Source organism: Misgurnus anguillicaudatus, unplaced genomic scaffold (assembly GCF_027580225.2).
Source record: "Misgurnus anguillicaudatus unplaced genomic scaffold, ASM2758022v2 HiC_scaffold_28, whole genome shotgun sequence".
Classification (NCBI taxonomy): Eukaryota; Metazoa; Chordata; class Actinopteri; order Cypriniformes; family Cobitidae; genus Misgurnus; species Misgurnus anguillicaudatus.
The window spans coordinates 7,248,839-7,269,681 of NW_027395278.1; the positions used below are offsets into that span (position 1 = coordinate 7,248,839).

The 20,843-nt window shown below is 36.9% G+C and overlaps 2 protein-coding genes across 2 annotated transcripts in view; both read right to left on the reverse strand.

Annotated features, from left to right (window-relative positions):
• The window catches only part of LOC129442872 (SPARC-related modular calcium-binding protein 1-like), a 118,720-nt gene that overhangs the window by 4,162 nt on the left and 93,715 nt on the right, over positions 1-20,843 (reverse strand). The window lies entirely within an intron of this gene.
• slc2a1c (solute carrier family 2 member 1c) lies at positions 802-10,978 on the reverse strand. The gene is made up of 10 exons (XM_055173311.2): positions 10,210-10,978; positions 9,729-9,827; positions 9,039-9,199; positions 7,282-7,522; positions 7,029-7,191; positions 6,733-6,917; positions 4,298-4,402; positions 3,923-4,024; positions 2,489-2,692; positions 802-2,303 (listed from the first exon to the last, which is right to left on the reverse strand). The coding sequence occupies exons 1-10, from the start codon at positions 10,246-10,248 to the stop codon at positions 2,124-2,126; spliced, it is 1,479 nt and encodes a 492-aa protein (XP_055029286.2). The 5' UTR covers positions 10,249-10,978; the 3' UTR covers positions 802-2,123.

Sequence of the window (20,843 nt, forward strand, 5' to 3'; positions counted from 1 at the left end):
GGATGTTCCACAGCACTAACAGCAAAACATTCTGTGGACAGATGAAACCAAAATTGAGTTGTTTGGAAAGAACACACAACGCTATGTGTGGAGAACAAAAGGCACAGCACACCAACATCAAGACCTCATCCCAACTGTGCAATATGGTGGAGGGGGCATCATGATTTGGGGCTGCTTTGCTGCCTCAGGCCCTGGACGGATTACTGTCATCGATGGAAAAATGAATTCCAAAGTTTGTCAAGACATTTTGCAGGAAAACTTAAGACCATCTGTCCGCCAACTGAAGCTTAACAGAGGATGGACGATGCAACAGGACAATGACCCAAAGGATAGAAGTAAATCAACAACAGAATGGCTTCAACAGAAGAAAATACGCCTTCTGGAGTGGCCGAGTCAGAGTCCTGACCTCAACCCGATTGAGATGCTGTGGCATGACCTCAAGAGAGCGATTCACACCAGACATCCCAAGAATAGTGCTGAACTGAAACACTTTTGTAAAGAGGAATGGTCCAAAATTTCTCCTGACCGTTGTGCAGGTCTGATCTGCAACTATAGGAAACGTTTGGTTGAGGTCAACCAGTTATTAAACCCAAAGGTTCACATACTTTTTCCACCTTGCACTATGAATGTTTACATGTTGTGTTCAATAAAAACATGAAAACGTATAATGTTTGTGCGGTATTAGTTTAAGCAGTGTTTCTCTTTTGTTGTGACTTAGATGAAGATCAGAACACATTTTATGACCAATTTATGGAGAAATCCAAGTAAGCCCAAAGGGTTCACATACTTTTCTTTCAACTGTAATTGGGGCCAGAATCATTTTTGTCAGTGTGAAATGACTTGCTATAAACAACTAAAAATAGATGATTTTAGATATATTATTGAATTTTTAACACCCTTTGATAGTTTTTCATTTTTAATATATTTTACTGGTGGATAATTTCATGTCTGGTGATTTCTGGAGGTCTGACATCTGAGTAAAACATTGGTCATAAAAAGTTTATTAAGTGTCGAAATATCACTGAAGTGATTGTGTGGTCCGTAGAGTAATTAGATCTATGAAGTGTTATATTACTAAATCAAGCATCTCTTCCCAAAAATTGTATTTTAAATAGTTCTTATTATTGGTCTGTTATGAAATGCAGCTTGTATGCAGATTTACTTAATTGAGCTATAAAAATGCTGTGGCTTTTTTCGAGTGCATTTCGTTCTTTCACAGTGAAAACTGTGTTTGTTCTCATTTTTGTATTTTATTGGGATCAACTAATGAGAAATTCCCTCTGTTCTTGTAACTTCATAACTACTTCAGCTTGTTATAGACAACATGCAACAAACAACTCCAAAGTTCATAAATGTCTATAACATCATGTCCCTAACATTGACCATAACTATGTTAAGACTGTTAAAAAATCCCCTTTTCATTTTTTGATAACTGTTCTTGATTTATTTGCTTGAATGTTTACAAGTTGGAACCATGCACAAAAAATGAAATGATTGTAATAAATGCTTGTAATCTATTACTTAAAATGTACAATCATATTCATCTGTTCATGTTAAAGAAATTACGGATCTGTGTGAAGCAAATTCTAAACACAGGAAACAGTAATTATGTTTACAGTACAATGAAAACAGCTACAGCTATCAGTGTCACGTAGAATGAAATACCCACAGCTTAACTAAACTAAATATAACTCAAATTACAAATAATTAGGTCAATCAGGTTCAAACATATGCCTCATTTATTTTTAATACATTTTTCAATATTTCCTCAGCCAAGATGTTGTGCAAAATGGTTTGTTAACTATTGCTTGCAGCTTCCTTCATACATGTCTGACAAGAGTACACATACCTGAGAGTTGTTAGAATTCATGGTGTGATAAAAACTTACAACGATTTGAAGGTCTTCACAGAGAGGTGAGCCAAGCTCCAGGGAGTCATATTTACAGATCACGCTCTACAAGTGTTTTCTGTTTTGGCATATAGGTCATAGGTAGTGTGCAGTTTGAACGATCTCAACCACATCCCTGAAATCCTTACATTTCCCTGAAATCCTTTAAAAATTGTGTATTGAGTATCACTCTTTTTAGAATTGAGGCTTAGAGGTGATGTCTGAACTTGTGTGATCAGTTGAACGTGTTGAAGGTCATCTTATTATGTAAGGGAATGCCCTCTGCCCCACGAAACTCAGCTGCAATGTCATCAAAAGTGCGTCCCTTGGTTTCGGGAAGACGAAACATGGTGAAAGTGAAGGCAAGCAGTGCCATACACATGAAGAGGAGGTAGACATAGGCCCCACAGATTTTCTGCAAATGTAAATAAGACATAATTTTGCAATTTTAAATGTAAAGCATTGCAATCAAGCATGTTCAGCACACATATCTTTAAACCTGATCTATTTATCATTATTTAAATATATATTGTTTAGATTAAGGCTCTAAATTAGATCTAATGTTAATCATTACGTTCTTAAATCAAGACACACACATACCAGCAGAGGTGGAAAAAGCAACGCTAGTAGAAACTTCCCTCCCCAGTTCAGCATGCTGGTAAAGGCCATTGCAATGGGTCGAGCTGACTGGTCAAAAAGCTCAGCAGCAATGAACCAAGAAATTGGCCCAGGGCCCACCTCATATGCTGAGATCAGGAAGAAAACCACCAACACCTGAACATTGCGGATGTCTGGAAATATGGTCTGAGAAAAAGATGAGTAGATAAGAATTTTTGGTAGCACTTTATTTTACAGTACGTGTACTTACCTTGTACATATATGGTAAATAAGTTGTACTTACCGACAAATGTGTGGTACTTACTTTTAGGTATCTACATGATAATTAATTTGTATCATTACTGTACTTAACAGTGGCACATACTTGGTAGTTATTATGTAACTCTAGATAAGTACTGGGTAATAACAGATACATACTTATAGTGTAGGTATACTGTAACTAACGAGAAACATTACTGTACTTACAAATAAATTTACAATATAAGTATTTAGTATTTACAGGCAAGTTAGGGTAAATGCCAGGTATTTATAGTGTACATATATGATAACTAATATCAAACACTACTGTACTTACACATTGTATATACATGATAAGTGTGTGGTACCTGTAGGCCATAAATTAATGACCGGCATATATAGTGTATGTATACTGTAACTAACAAGAAACACTAGTGTACTTACAAATTGTATATACACAATAAGTGTGTGGTACCTGCAGGCAAGTGTAATTTATACTTATACCATACGTATATGATAACTAAGAACAAACATTACTGATGTGCCATTTTGGTACTCAGTATCTTTGTCCTTTAAACCAAGCATTAAATAACCGTATGCATTACTGGGTACATTCACTAGTACGTCTATGGTAACTGCATGGAAACAGGACTGTAAAATAAAGTGTAGCTTTTTACACAGTAATTACATAGGACCTACAACCTAAGATATAGCATCATATACATGTCACTGTGAGGCAAACCCAACCATTGACTACTGGGTACACTCACTAGTACACACTTATTGTGTATATACAATTTGTAAGTACAGTAGTGTTTGGTATTAGTTATCATATATGTACACTATAAATACCTGTAATTTACCCTTACTTGCCTGTAAATATTAAATATTTGTAAGTTACAGTATACCTACACTATAAGTAAGTATCTGTTATTACCCAGTACTTATCTAGAGTTACATAATAACTACCAAGTATGTACAACTGGTAAGTACAGTAATGATACCAGTTAATAGCCTTGTAGATACCTAAAAGTAAGTACCACATTTGTCGGTAAGTACAACTTATTTACCATATATGTACAAGGTAAGTACACGTACTGTAAAATAAAGTGCTACCGATTTTTTTACGTATTTTCTAGAGTTTGATAAAAGGATGTTGGATAGTGACCTCAACCTCACCATTATGGAATATGTGATGGTCATTAGCAGATTGCATAGCACTAATGACAGAAATCCAGCAAGCAACAACTTTCTTCGTCCTGCTCTCTCCACCAGGAAAAACTTTAAGTGAAAAAATAGATATAAATACATGGTTTGAAGATCAAAAATTCTGTATAATGCACAGCTTGAACCATAGATATAAATATGCAAATTAGTCCCTGCATCTACTTTGGACCGATGTAACTACTAAAAAAAAACTTTAAAGGGTCCCTATTATTGTAATTAGAAGATTGAAAGAAAGTAAGAAAAAGTTGCGATCTTTTGAATTAATTGTAAGTAATAACCAATAACAGAAAAGACGGAACGTGAAGCTGTAGTAAAATGAATACTTACTGCTACTACAGTAAATCCCACGTTAACTGCCCCCACTCCTATTGTCAGATATTTGGCCTCTTCAAAATTGGACTGGATAAACATTTTAGTTGAATAATTTATGATCTGGAAAAGAAAAAAAAGGAAAAAAGAAATTACAAAATAAGCTGAGATTTTTACTTAATACAAATAGTCACACATTTGAATGAAAATAGGTCGCAAGACTGTAAAATTAAATGTAAAGAAATAATTTTGGATAAATTGAGTAGGCATGCTTATACATTAGCTCTTCCGATTTATTTTTACTCAATTTGATCACTATTCAATCACTCAGCATGTTAACATTTTCATAAAATACCAAAACAGCAATCCCAACCTTAAAGGACAAGTTTGGTATTTTACACTTAAAGCCCTGTTTTCAGATTGTTTATGGTGAAATGGAACGGTTTTGACTGAAATTTATGCGGCTGCCCTGAGAATTTTCGGGTGTTTGTGTTTTGACTCACACCTCTACAATGGGTTTAATGGTGCACTGGAACAATCCTTCCTAAAATGCATTAAACTTTCGTTTACAAAGACGTGAAACTCACCGAGTGGTAAGGGTTGTTCACTGATATGCTCACACAAAAATCGCTGCAAAAGATGCTTTCCAACAGCTGTTTTAGCATTCGTTGTTAACTTGTGGACCTTTTTTTCTAAACACCTCACACCCGTACATTCTTCCACTTAGAGCTTGAATAATAGACACTCCAGCCCGTGTGGTGGCGCTAATCCACCATTGCCAATTGCAAGAACAGAAACAAAGTTCCCGGCGCGGAGTAATACATGTCAATGGATTACTACGATAAAACCTGTTGGAATGCGTATTTTGCAGCGATTTTTGTGTGAGCATACCAGTGAACACCCCTGACCACTCGGTGAGTTTCACGTCTTTGTAAACAAAAGTGTAATGCATTTTAGGAAGGATTGTTCCAGTGCACCATTAAACCCATTGTTAAGGTGGGAGGTAAAACACAAACACCCAAAAATTCTCGGGGCAGCCGCATATGTCCAAATTTCAGTCAAAACCGTTCTATTTCATCATAAACAATCTGAAAACAGGGCTTTAAGTGTAAAATACCAAACTTGTCCTTTAAACATCTTCCCATGCATTTGGTATTTAACTCATTCCCAGCCAGCTTTTTTAAGTTGCCCGCCAGCATTTTTTGTGATTTTCACAAAATGCCTTCCAGACAAAAAATTCTTCTAAAAATATATAAATGAAGAGTTTTGTTGCAAAACGAGATAAATCCATTTTTAACATTTTTGTCAAAACATGTTTATTATTATGTTATCATGTTATTATTTTGTTTTATGGTGCTACTTAGCTGTATTTTTTAAGTTATGAAGGTTTAAATCAAAACTGCTGCATCATTTGTGACCTGTGCTGGCAAGTTATGAATTAGCAAATTTTCAAAAAATAGTTTATATTTTGAAATTCTCTATTAAAAGATAGAACAATGCATGATTTAGTGCAATATAACAAAATATGACAGAACTACACCTGTTTAAAGTTGAAAGAGTCAGCAAAGTTAAATTACCCCAAAAATTACCACATCCATACCTTAAAATCACTGGTAAAACTAATAGATTTAGCACACACAAAGCAAAAACATCATCATTATATGTTAAACTTTTTTTCTTTTGTTTGATTGACATTGAGAAAGACTGCTTAAAATCTAAGTAATCTAATATAATGTTACACATCAGATATTTTTACCCAGCAGTTAACCAAACATTTACTTAAGACATAAAAGATTATAGATCCTACCTGCGTGAATTCTTATCAAAATAGATATTTTTTTAAAACTGTCTTTGTGATAGATTAAGCATTAGGAGGATGGTAACGTTACACCTCTCAGACGTATTAATAAAGATCATTTCAGATGTCCAACGAGCATTTAGAGGACTGGATTTGCTAGACGATTTGCTTAATGTTCTTATTTCTATTAAAACCTTTGACTCATTTAGACAGGTTCACATTTGTCTGCATCTCTGTTCATTCAACTTTGGGCTGGACCAAGGGTCAAACAGAAATTGCACATTGCGTTAATCTCCGTTAAAAAAATTAGTGGCGTTAAAATGAACTTGTGTTAACACGTTATTAACGCGTCAATTTTGACAGCCCTACGCTGTAAAAAAATGTCTGTAGAAATTACAGTATTAATGGGTATTACTGGCAACTAGCTGCCAGTAACTTACTGTAGATTTTACATTTATGTTATTTACTGGCAACATTTTGTTAAAAGTTAAATGAACATGAAACATTTTTTGACTTTATCTTCTACAGTAAGTTACTGGCAACCAGCTGCAAAATATGTGGGACAAGTTTGTCCTTGTCAAAACAATTAAGATTAATGTTTTAAAACAAGATTAAAAATGAATTGTTTATTAAAAAAATGCTTTAGAACACCAACCGCATTAAACCCAGATAACTGGCTGCCGAGGTTTATGATAAGCACAAGTATTATTGGCTGCCTGTAGCGTCGCCTCTTGAGAAATTCTCCAACAGTCACCCCAGTTTCACTGTGAGCAGCTTCTTCTCTCATCTCTTCCATTTCTTTCATCACCATCTCTGGATTTCCTCGAAGTCTTCTCAGAGCTTACAGCAAAACAATGTTCATACAAAGTTCATGAGAGATTGATGTCTGACTTTCTAAGTGAGTACTAAATCGCCATTTTGTCTCAACAGAGCCACTTTACTGTAACTCACCAGCCAGTGCTTCCTTTTCTTTGCCCTTGTTGATGAAGAGGTAGCGAGGACTTTCAGGGCAGAAAGGAAGACTCATATACTGGATTGTTGCAGGTATGAGGGACAGGGACAACATTAAGACCCAGTTTTTCTCTGTGCCCAACACTGTTTCCAAGCCCACCACCTGTCATGTACACAAAACAAACACTTTTAACATCTGCCTTGCATTGATGAGATCCAGATTTGAGATAATTACAAGCTGGGGTGGTCTCACCATGCCTAGCAAAATGCCTGATGCAAAGAAGACCTGGTTCAAAGTGGCAAAAGCCCCACGTAGGTTTGTTGGGGAGACACCCTGGATGTAGAGTGGGTTCAGGCTCATCACCAGGCCGCAGAACAAACCAAAGATCAGCCGACCCACAATAAGAACTTCAAATGATGCTGTGGCTTTGCTCATAATCATCAAAGAGGCACCCACCACAGATAAGGCATTTGCTATGAGAATGGCATTTCGCCTAGGGGACGCAATAAATTAGATTGTTGGATTTACTTTACAATAGAAATTGCATACCAATGTGAGTGGGTAGTTCCCATTTGTGTCCCCATAATTAACAGGATAACTATTGAGGTTAGTCTCATTTGCTAGATTAAACTCTGTCATAAAAGAAACAATAAAAAATCTGCTGTTCATCCGTAACCATAGTTAAAGATTGTGCTGTCACGGTCTATGTGACTTTATGAGTAAATGCATGTTTCTTACTATATGTTTAACCCTGTTATGGAGTTACAAAATACCCAACCACTGAGCAATAAGCTTCAAAGATAAATATTTAATTTTATTTTGGGATCAAAAACCCTTGTTATAATATATCGTCGCTGCCCGAGGAAACTCACGTATGTCCAAAACGGTTACTTTTCAGGAAGTGAAAAAAACACTGTAAAGCAGTTGAATGTAGCGTTGTCATATTTGGTACGGCATCTTTACCTGTAACCATATTCTTGCCAGTGTAATGATATAATCCACATTTGACCAGAATTGAGTTTAAACAGACATACGTGCATATTTTACAGTAACAGTGGTCGATACACGTTCTTCCAATCATTAATTAGAATGTCCAGGTAGCGTTTCATATTGACAGATGAATACGCTCAGTTTATTAAATAGCCTACGTCTTAGTTTATTAAATATGCTTAGTTTATTTAATATTAATTATAAATGTATTAAATGTCTCTTGCAAACTATGAAGAGACAATTAATCAATACACTGACATGGTAATGCTAGACAGATAATTTGTTTGCACAGTCCTACCGTAATTTTGTCACTCCTAGACGTACGTCTGGTGTCAGGGAAAAAACGTTTACCTCGATGAAGGAAAGTCATTGTCTCACCAGGCTATGTTTATTCAGCTATCCAGTGCTGAGCTTCGATGAAACTTCACGAGACCAGCGAGATGCTTCCACAGGGCGGGAGATATGCGGCATGATTGACAGCTTTGACACCAAATGGATATACGTGAAAATCAGATAACATGATTTCACAACTTTTCATTGCCCATTTAGATATGTGAAGCATACTGTATACGGAAATGAATCTGGACATTCAATCCGTCAAAAAATCTCAAAATCGGCAAAATGGACATACGTAGTTTTCATTGGACAGCAACAATATGTGGTGTGTTCTAATGAGATTTTCAAATACATTTTATTTATTTTTATTAAATTACATTTAATAAATTACATACATTATTTTTGCATTTTCTTTCATCCCAATAACATTAAACCCTCAACCTTCTTGCAGCAGCACATTTTGAAAGATTCTTAAAGAGTCTGAGGATACTGAACCCTAGTCTGAATACATTATAGTTTCTCCAAATTTCTATGGTGGTTTCAGCCCTGATACAACACTTTGAGGTCAAGTGAGAAAATATGTTTTTTGAAGTTTAACAGCAGTAGCCTCTGAAAATACTGACCTTTCTCCAGGCATTGTTTCTGATAAGGGACGGGCACTTAACAACATAAGATTTTCTCACCTCCCAAAAGTATCAGCAAGACCTTTGACCCCCAGTGAACCAATCAATGCTCCAAAGTCCTTAATGCTAACAGAGAGGGACCACAGGAAAGTGAGACTGTGGTCTGGTATTGACTGATTGTGTCTGGTTCTCCATGTCGTATTGAAAAATTCCTCAATTACCTTAATGAAGAAATACAAAAAGTATTTATAAACTATATGCAGTACCCAAATACAGACATTTTTATGTTTACCAAAACTGTTATTTTATACACTAAAGACTACACTGTTTAAAAAAGCCAAAGAAAAGCATACATAATGCACCTAATGTGACAAGTAACATTCACTGAGAAGTGGATTTCTAAGGACAAGACATCTGAGGAACCTGTCATTTTAATACTTTACTCTAAAAAGTGCATTTCACTTGGTCGAAAGACATGACTAATATTTTGTGAACAGTCCCAATGTTTTCATAATGAAAGGTGGACCAGAGGGAACTGCACTATATTCACACACAGGTGATAAATCAACACAAACCAGACATCATAGCTACCTGTGTGCAAATATGGATCGTTCCAAATTCAATACTGGCTGAACAGAAATATTCTGTGACTTGGTAAAGTTTATACAGTGTTTTATGAGCACTCTGAGAAGTTTGTATGTAAACCGGGAAACCATGCTAACCAGCAGCTGGCCCCCAAAGTCAACTTACCCGAGCAGGGGCATTGATGTTGCCTGTGTGGTATCCTATCTGGAGAGAGCCGAGCACCGCTGCCATGATGGATATCAACAACGTGACAGTCAGCTGATTCTGGATGCAAATATAGTTGTCAGTAAATCAGCTTTACAGCACAAAAACATTGTGATTTGGCAAAAGGTGCATTGTGGGTGACAAAAGGCATCACATCAAATTTTCACAAATAATGTTTTTAAGTTAAGTAAATTTGTCTGGAAGGATCATTTTATTTTTATTATAATTTTATTGTCAGCTGAATGATAGACACCTTATCCTCATATCATAACTTTTCTTCAGGAATATTTAAATTAAACATCATCTACACTGACTTAACTCTTTGTTTCTAACATACATTGTATAGAGACTTTATACACTATATTAATATACCGTTACATTTGAACTGTTTATATTGAAGTGTGAATTTTGCATGAAAAGAGACCTACAGCTATACACTTACCTCCTTTATAGCCATTGGCTTGAGATGATTTTCACCCATTGGGCTTTCAAAGTGATTGGTTAGAATGCTGAAACATAACAGAAACTTTATAAAATAACTCCTCCAGAGTTGTTTAGATCCATCATGTTACAATTAATAAAGAGCATTATAAGTCAAACTTTCAATAACTATTACTTGTATATATGGTACTGTCACACTCAGGGAATCATCAATGATTAAAATGCACTGTCGACATTTGGATTGAGTTGAGTGTTCTATAAATTTTAATTAAATATTTGCCACAAAGTTCTAAATGAAATTATTTTCAATAACAAAATGATACATCCCTTACCCGTGTGGTGTGTAACAGTCAGAAGCAGGTATGCTGCCAGCAGCTCTGCTCAGAAATGGCTGACACGGTTTCAAAAATGTCCTCACTGTTACCTGGCACCTCTTGTGTATGTCTTGACTTCATCCATGAAATTGCACCTCACCGTTCACTAGCACCATTGAAGACAGGTTCTTCGTGGAATGGCGTTCATCTACCCCATCTACCCTCTGGCCCCCCACCCCATCCGTTCCCATGGCATTTCTTATCCTCCTCTTTCCACCCACACTGAGCCGTCCCTCACACCAATGAACCTACCACGACTCACACAAAGTCTCGGGGACCCCTGAGAGCTCTGATGAAGTCACACCGGCCTGGTGAATTTGAGCTGGGTCTGATAGAATGGCAGTGATGAGGCTTCAGAGCTCAGCAAAGACAGGGCCTTTACTAGCAGAAGTAAAAAGGATATTTTCCCTCAAAACACAGACTGTAATTTACAGCTTGATCAGTATATCAGACAATTAAACTTTTACAATATAATTGTATTATTTTATATTTGTTTTGTTTGCTGAGTGAAATTAAAGTTTTGTTCCAGTAGCTCAGTTGGTTGAGGTCGATGACTTTGAACCCCAGGAACACACGTACAGATAAAAATTTATATCTTGTAATGAACTGTAAGTTGCTTTGCATAAAAGTGTCTGCCAATTGCACTATATAAATAATAAAAAGCGTTAAAAATCAACGTAATAAACAACTGTCCATTTTTATCAATAACATATGTTCTGCTTATTTTCAAGTTCCAGCAAAACATTTGTTATTTTCGACGAGGTATTTGTTCCAGATTACAGTTTAGCAACTAATCCGACCATTAAACAAACAGAGACCGTAAGTTAAATTCTGCTCAGACGCGTAATCGCATCACCACATGTGCGTCCAATGAAAGTGTCTATTTGTGAATGCAAGCAAGTTGATAGTGTGTATAGGCAAGGTAGGTCCATATTATTTCCTCCAAAGGGTAGCTAAGCGTGTATGCATGCTATATATATTATTGTGTGCCTGCACATGACTGTCAGAGGTCTTGGTCTCATGAATTTCACATGAACATGTAACAATTCACAACCTTTAGGGTTAAATTGACAACCAAAATGACAGTTGACAACTCTGTGTGGTTCAGTTTATGTATTCAATGTAATGCTGGGTACACACCAAAAGATGTTTTACATCTTATAAGATTTTTAAAATGTGAAGCATGGCAGACGATATGCAGGAAGACATTTCAATGATAGTGCTTGGAATAATTTTTACATGTATAAACATTCGTGCTGTTGCCACAAATCAACAAGCTGATCCTCCATCTCTGCTGTCCACATCAACTTCACTTTGGCCGATACGTCATGAAACCTGGTTTATTCAAGTTAACTGAGCATTACATTCACAAGTCATAAGTATATTACAACAATATACGATAAACTAGGAATATTAGTCAATTTTATAACTGTTAATATTTTGCAATAAGACACAGTCTTGATGATGTATATGCAGCCTGGAAATGCGACCTACGGATTGAGAAGCAGCATTTGTGCTGCGCCATGACTGTTCCGTCTTCCCTCATCTCGCTTTCTGATTGGATATAGTTTCGTTTCACGTGATCTCAATAGCGTGCTCGCGTTTGTCCTTGGGATTCCCCACACACATCAGGGTTTCTGATCAACATGTTGAATATTTACGATTCACGATCGGCGCGGCTAAGACGTTCTTCCGAGCAGGTTTGGACACTCTTAACCAGTGTTGGGTAAGTTACTCAAAAAGAGTAATTAATTACTAGTTACTAATTACATCTGGAATCATGTAATTAGATTACTTTACAAATTACTCTCTCCAAAAAGTATTTAATTACTTATTACTAATTACTTTCTAAATCCTATTCAGTATATGATACAAGAATAGGCTTGAAATGGCTCAAATAAATAATATATAAATGTACATCGACTATTCTTGTCCCACTTTATGGTCCAATTCTCTACAACTACTGCTTATTAATACTAAAGAAGTTCTTAATTTTAAGTATTGGTAGAAATGGGGAGGGTTAAGGATGTAGAATAAGGTTTTGCATTATATGTCATTAATATGTGCTATTAAGAATTAATAAACAGCCAACATCTCGTTAATATTAATGCTAATAATCAACCAGTTAATAGTGAGAATTGTAAACTAAAACCATGTTAAATCCACTATCATATTGTAGTATACAAAGTATTTAGTTACATCAGAAGTAACTGTAATTAGATTACAAGAAAAATAAGAGTAATCCCTTACTTTACTTTTTCAAGGGAAAAGTAATTAGATTACAGTAACTAATTACTTAGTAACTAGTTACACCCAACACTGCTCTTAACACACCTCACATGAAGGGACAATCTGATAAAATAATCTGTAGAACCATTGTGATACTTGGGACATAGCTAGGATTGTTGGAAGGGGGGAAATCGGCCCAAAATCTTTTGGTATGTACCCAGCATAAGCAACTGCAAAGTTGTGTGCAAATCTTGTCATTTTATTGCTGAATAAAATGGACTACATGTTTAGTTTTAATCAGGCATTTTATCTTCTGACTTACAGTAAGCAATGGCGCACACCGTGTCATGTACTGAATTATGTTTTCCAACAAGCTGCAGGGGTAGGCAACATCGGCCCTGGAGTGCTGATGTCGTACAGATTTTAGTTTCAAACCCTAATAAAACCGTATGGTTACCTGTAGATTTCAGGTGACACTTTAGACCTTGATTAGTTGTTTAGGTGTGCTTGATTTGAGCTGGAGCTAAACTCTGCAAGACATCGGCACTCCAGGACCAAGGTTGCCTACCCCTGCGCTAGAGGAACTCTTCTGTTTGATTTGGTTCTCAACTCCTGTCCTCGGGCACCCCCAGAATGTTTTAGATGTCTCCTTATATGAAACACTTGATTCCACTCATCAGGCTTCTGCCAGGACGTTTGAAATGTTTCCTTAATTAACACACTAATAAGCTGATGAACTGAATCTGGTGTTTTATATATGGAGAAATCTGAAATGTTCTGGAATAGGGGGCCCAACGACTGGAGTTGAAAACCACTGGTCTTCACTACCTACACATATCAGTGACCTGGTAGGAATTAACCACTGCATACCAAGAGGTCTTTTCATTATGGAGATCCTCTGACCCACTGTCCTAGCATCACTATTAACTGCCATTAAAATGAATGGGAATGCTAAGGTTAGCTACCTCCAAGTTTTTGACACCTCCTTAGTCTAAACAATGTCAGATGGGTGACTGTTTGTGAAGTGTAAGCCTCAACTTTAAAAAAATCACAGAAAAAAAATGAGGTGAAAATTTGAGCCGCTTACACTTACTCATTAGAACAGGATTTACTACCCAGCTCATGTGCATAGATGTTATTAAGCCAAATTTGAGATAAAGAATTCCCAGGGTACTTAATAAGCAGTCAATACAAGAGAATGAAAACACAGCTGGATAATGAACAAAGGAAAGGAGGCATTCCTGTGCACAGACCGCATCATAAGTAGGCACAAACAGTGCAACATTAAAAGTGGGTAAACACACTATAAAGTTAAAGTGCCCTTTGCATGCCCCCAGGGACGCCACTCAGTGCATCCACAGCCCACTTTACAGAGGCATGTGACTCACTGCTCTAAGTCCATTACTGCAAAATGTGTGCACTTATATTTCACTGTGTTTAAATAAAATATTTAACTGCCTGTCAGATCACGTTGCAGTACTTTCATGTTTTACAATTGTTCCCCAACAGGGGGCCCACGTTCACCAAGAATGACTCGTCTTTTTTCAAGTATTGCCACAGAACTACAGTAATTTTCAACAGCATAATTTACAATACTCGGTTGGGTTTCTTGTGTACAATAATCAATATAAACACAACTCCAGACATTTATAAACACTTTTGTCTTCAATTTAGAATATCTAGTACTTAGTATTTAGAAAGTATACCTCATCTAAACCAACCTAAAAAAAAATTACCGCAATTTTCATATTCTGTTGACTTTTAACTAAAAAATAGCTTTTATTGAATTTCTTTGGTTGGGAGCGGGTGGTCTGACGATAGCCCACACCTGACATCTTTTAACAGAGCAGCATTACCGCACTGACCACCTGTACGCTACAGACACATCTAATAAGCTGTTTGGTACTCAGTGTCATTCTTTTTTTGAAAGGATGTTTAAATGGGGCATATTATGATTTTTTTAAGATATAAAATAAGTCTTTGGTGTCCCTAGAGTGCTTATGTGAAGTTTTATCTCAAAGTACCACAGATAATTAATTGTATAACATGTTAAAATTCCTATATTGTAGGTCAGAGCAAAAAGTTGGAATTTTTGGGTGTGTCCTTTAAAATGCAAATGGCAGTAGTTGGGTAGTGCAAATTAATTCGATTCAATTCAATTTTATTTATATAGCGCTTTTCACAATACTCAATTGTTTCAAAGCAGCTTTACATTAATAGAAGCAGTAAAAGCACAGAAAAATGACAGATAGCACAACATAATACACAATAGCATAAGCTGTCAAATTTGCTGAGGCTATGACTCGACATTATGAACGAGCGTATTACTAATGTAACGTCTAGGAGAAGAAGCTAAATTAAGCCCAAGCAGGCTACCTCCCCGGGGTAAAAAAACCCCTAGGAGAAAAAAAAACAAAAACCCCGGGTTGTTTAGCCGAGGAAATAAAAAATAAAAAGTCCTAGGAGGGAAAAACCCTTGGGAGATATATATGTATATAAACACATATAAACGGATAAGGAGATTAAGCGGGGATTAAGCGGAGATTAAGCGGAGATTAAGCGGGTTCTGCCGGTGGTCGTTGGTCAGGCATCAGCTGGGCATCACAGTGATGGACGACCAGTAGATCAGAGGTGAGTCGACTTTCACATCTACCGGAACTGGGTCTGTTTGTCCCATTGTCCTCAGGGTCGAGGACAGGACAGGGAGAGAAAAACAAAATCATATTAGCGTAGGGGCCGTTCACATGTAATGCAAGTGTCACACAGTGATGTGGTTTAATCAGCTTAGTTTCAGACAGACTAACTATTGCGGCATAATTATATTATCCACAGTTGAGGATTTTGCAAATTGGGGGCCCACTGCGACGGTATATATGGTAACTAAGGGTCACCTTCTGATTTTTAATATAAAGAGAAAATGAAACCTGTCGACCCGTTTGACTAAGGCCTGTAACCCCACTGTCGTCGTTAATGCAGGTTCAGTGGCAAACGGGTCTATATTGCATGCTATTTACAAGATCACGAGAAAACGCCAACATCGCAACCTGACCATACGTGCCAACCCGTTTGACTAAGGCTGGAGGCCCCACTGTCGTCGTTAATGCAGGTTCAGTGGCAAACGGGTCTGTATGGCATACTATTCACAAGACACAAAAAAGCGCCAAAATCGCAACCCGACCATACGTGCCAACCCGTTTGACTAAGGCTGGAAGCCCCACTGTCGTCGTTAATGCAGGTTCAGTGGCAAACGGGTCTGTATGGCATAGTATTCGCAATATAAAGAAAGCGCCAAAAGCCCAACCCAACCGTACGTGCCAACCCGTTTGACTAAGGCCGGATGCCCCACTGTCGTCGTTAATGCAGGTTCAGTGGCAAACGGGTTTGTATGGCATACTATTCACAAGAACACGAAAGTTCCAAAATCGCAATCCGACTATACGTTAAGATAAGGTTTTTATTTATTTATTTGGTTGGTCTGTTTTATGACCGCGAGTGCTTTGTTCGGTACAAATAACTATTTCGAGTTAAGTACTTTTACTAGACAAATTATGCGAATGCTTTGTTGAAGAGAAAAGTTTTAAGTCTAGATTTAAAATTATCGACTGTCATTCCAGAGCTTAGGGGCTAAGTAGGAAAATGACCTTCCACTTTTAGACACTTTTGATAGTCTAGGGATAATCAAGAGACCAGAATTTTGTGACCGTAGTGTGCGTGATGGATTGTATTCTGATAGTAATTCTCTAAGATATGAGGGTGCTAGGCCATTTAAAGCTTTGTAGGTGAGTAGTGATATTTTAAATTGTATGCGATATTTAACTGGTAGCCAGTGTAAAGATGCCAGAATTGGGCTTATGTGGTCGTACTTTTTAGATCGAGTAAGTACCCTTGCGGAAGCGTTTTGAACTAGCTGAAGCTTGTTTACTTGATTTGCATGGCATCCCCCGAGTAGCGAGTTACAATAGTCTATTCTAGAGGTCATAAAAGCATGGATAAGCTTCTCTGCGTCAGATGTAGACAGTATATGGCGTATTTTCGAGATATTTCTAAGGTGGAAGAAAGCTGTACGGCAGACGTTGGCGATATGACTATCGAAGGATAAGTTGCTGTCGAACATCACACCTAAGTTCCTTACCGTGGAAGATGGCACCACAGTGCAGCCATCTATGTGCAACGTGTAATCTGACATATTATGTTTGTAGCGATTCGGTTCAATAATAAGTATCTCTGTCTTATTGGAGTTCAGCTTAAGAAAGTTATGTGCCATCCAGTCACTAACATCGCTAAGGCAGTCTGTTAGCTTAGAAAACGTGTGTGTTTCGCTGGGATGTGAGGAGATGTAAAGCTGGGTATCATCCGCATAGCAGTGAAAACTTATGTTATGTTTCCTGATAATGTCTCCTAGAGGTAACATGTATAACGAGAACAGGATAGGACCTAAAACCGATCCCTGCGGTACACCGTATTTAACCAGGGAGTGATATGACTCTTCCTCGTTTACATAAACAAAGTGATAGCGATTGGTTAGATACGACCTAAACCATGATAGCGCCTGACCACTGATACCAACATAGTTTTCTAGTCTATTGAGTAAGATTGTATGGTCTATTGTGTCAAAGGCTGCACTAAGGTCTAATAATATAAGAATTGAGATTTCACCACGATCGGATGTTAATAGGAGGTCATTTGTAACTCTAAGCAACGCTGTCTCTGTGCTATGGTGGGGCCTGAATCCTGATTGGAACTTTTCATATGTACTATTATTTGTCAAAAATGTGCGTAACTGGCTTGCCACTACCTTTTCTAATATTTTCGAAAGAAAAGGAAATTTTGAGATTGGTCTAAAGTTATTAAGCTCTCCCTAATCAAGCTGTGGTTTTTTAATCAGCGGTTTAATAACTGCTAGTTTGAAAGATGTTGGAACGTATCCTATTTCTAGCGATGAGTTAAGGATATTTAGAACCGGGGTTGACACTACAGGAAATACCTCTTTAAGTAGTTTTGTGGGAACGGGGTCTAATATACAGGACGATGATTTGGATGACGTTACTAATTTAGAGAGCTCTTCTATTGTAGTAGGTTTAAATGAATCAAGATGTTCGTGTGGTAGTCTAGTGTTAAGTGAACTAACGGGTAGAGTGGTGGCTGCCTGTGTAGCTACGATGTTTTCCCTTATAGCCGTAATTTTGTTAGAAAAGAAGTTCATGAAGTCGTTACTATTGTGTTGGAGTTTACTATTGGTTTCTGTTTGTTCTTTGTTTCTAGTCAGTTTTGCAACGGTGCTAAAGAGGAAACGAGGGTTATTATGATTCTCATTTATAAGCTTGCTAAGATAGGTAGATCTGGCGGTTTTAATAGCCTGTCTGTAGTGTTTAACACTATCTTTCCATGCTGCACGCCATACTTCTAATTTTGTGCTTCTATAATTTCTTTCCATTTTCCTAGTTGCCTTTTTAAGTGCTGCGGTGTGATGATCATACCATGGAGCTGGCGGTTTTTCTTTGATTCTCTTTTTTCGAATGGGAGCAACGGCATCCAATGTGTTAGAACAGACATTGTTTAGGTTTTCTATTACAATATCTAGATCATCACAGTTATCTGCATGTTTAATTTTGGACAGGTCTGGAAGAGTGCTAATAAAGCTATCTTTAGTGGTGGAAATTATTGTTCTGGCTAATCTGTAGCATGTTGTGGATTGAGTGATCCTATCTAGAAGTACAGTGTATGACACAAGGTAATGGTCAGAAACTGCATCACTCTGAGGTGATATTTTGATGTCATTAATATTAAGCCCGAGTGACAGAATTAAGTCTAATGTGTGCTTACGAGTATGCGTTGGCCCTGTCACGTTTTGTCTAATATTGAGAGAATTTAGAACATCCATAAACGCACGTCCTAATGCATCTTTATGGTTATCCACATGAATATTAAAATCACCAACGATAAGAGCTTTATCTACAGTGACTACAAGCTCAGACAGAAAATCTGCTATTTCTTTAAGGAAATCTGCATGATGGCCCGGAGGTCTATAGATTGTAGCTAAGGCAAAAGAGAGCTGTTTGTGGTTACGATCAGTTATTTCCATATTTAACAACATTAGTTCAAATGATTTAAATTTTAGTTCAGATTTTTGGTTTACTTTAAAAATTTTGTTGTATATTGTAGCTACACCACCCCCTCTCCCCTTTAACCTAGGTTCGTGTTTATAATAATAGTCTTGTGGGGTGGATTCGTTTAAACTAATGTAGTCGTCTGCTTTAAGCCAGGTTTCTGTTAAACAGAGTGCATCTAAGTTTTGGTCATTAATTATTTCATTAACAATAGGTTCTTTATTGGTAAGCGATCTAATGTTAAGAAGGCCGAATTTTAACATTCGAGGTTCATCTTGTAATGTATTGTTTTCTAATTTTATGTTGGTCAAATTTGTACGTGATGTGGCAAGCGGTGCTCTGTATTTGCTTGTTCGGGGAACAGATACAGTTGAAATGTGTTGATATTCTGGTAAGATCGACTCGAAGTGCTGGGATATATGTGATCTAGACATATCATGCCAGCTAACAGACGGACAGTTAAGCTGATCCGTCTGTTTCCTGACCTGGGCCCTGGATAGTCATACTATATCAGAATTAAGAATATTAATCAGATTTCTGGTGAGTATAGCACTTCCTTCTGATGTCGGATGAAGGCCATCTCGGGTTAGGAGAAATGGTCTACCCCAGAAATGCTTCCAATTGTCTATAAACCCTACATTATGCTGAGGGCACCACTTTGACATCCAGCCATTGAGAGACACTAATCTACTATGTGTTTCATCTCCCCGGTAGGCGGGGAGGGGACCAGAGCATATTACATTGTCTGACATTGTTTTTGCAATTTCACACATCTCCTTAATATTATCTTTGGTGATTAAGCGGCGGTATTATTGTAATTGGCCTTACATCACAAACCAAGCAAAATCTGAACGACCTAATTTTTACATGCTTGCAAAAAATGTCTTACCAAAACTAAATTACTGGGTTCTTTTCTATTTTCTTTTTATGTTTTCTATGTTGATAGAAGCACTGGGGACGCAATTATAGCACCAAAACATGGAAAAGTCTGATTTTCATGCTATGACCCCTTTAAAGTAGTTTGGTAAAAAATAGCCTACTTTATTTGTCAGTAGTATAAAATAGGCTTATAGTTTTCGTTTACATCATATTGTTTCGAATTTTGAGTGATATGAAATTACCTATTTAATGTACTTTTCTCTGTAACATCAATGTTGACATTAAAACATGGTCTTAAAAAATTCTGCCCTGAGAACTCGGCAAGATGTCTTTGTATCCCAGTGTTGCCACGAGTGCACCTTAAAAGAGAGAAAGCATATCTCTAAGACGGTCATTGTCGGGACATTCTTTTGTTAAAAAGATGATGGTTAAAGAGTTCGGTGATTTCATTTAGCATAAGCCAACGGATTTTCTTACTTACTTTAAGTGACAAACATATTTAATTTTTTTCTGTGGCATTTTTTCTTCACTCTGCTGAAAGCAAAATGTTTAAATATTTTTATTTTGACAAGATTAATAAAGGTTAGTAGCCTGTACCCTATATTTAAGGAATGGATTTGAGGAAGCAGCAAGTATCATTTATTAGGGCATTCCTCTAGTGGAATATATTTGACTGACGGCACTCTGAAAAGTGAGCAGACACATGCGCTTAATTAAGAGAAAAAATTACACTGTAAAAAATCCAACTTTAAAATGTTCATTCAACAAAGAACATTAAGTAACTTGAACAAGGATTTCTTTGTTGAAGGGCGTCAATTGATTATTTTGTGTTCACTGAATGAAAAGAGCATAATCATTCAGCTAACAAATATTATTTTGTTGACTGGACTTAGATGTATAAGTTTTTGTCCAAATCGTTCACCCAACTTGCCAAACTGAGTAATCTGAACAAGCAATAAAAAAAACAATGGTCGGAATGGTTCCCAGCATGCATTGCGACATGTTCACTTCTTTGGTTAATATTTACTAAAAAAGATGACTGTTTT

Coding starts and splice junctions, on each gene's coding strand:
- slc2a1c (XM_055173311.2), bottom strand. CDS start 10,248: ATGGGTGAAAATCATCTCAAGCCAATGGCTATAAAGGAG. Junction 9,828..10,209: donor AGCCAATGGCTATAAAGGAG/GTAAGTGTATAG, acceptor ATTTGCATCCAG/AATCAGCTGACTGTCACGTT. Junction 4,403..6,732: donor AGTTATCTGGGTTTAATGCG/GTTGGTGTTCTA, acceptor TTTCTTTTCCAG/ATCATAAATTATTCAACTAA.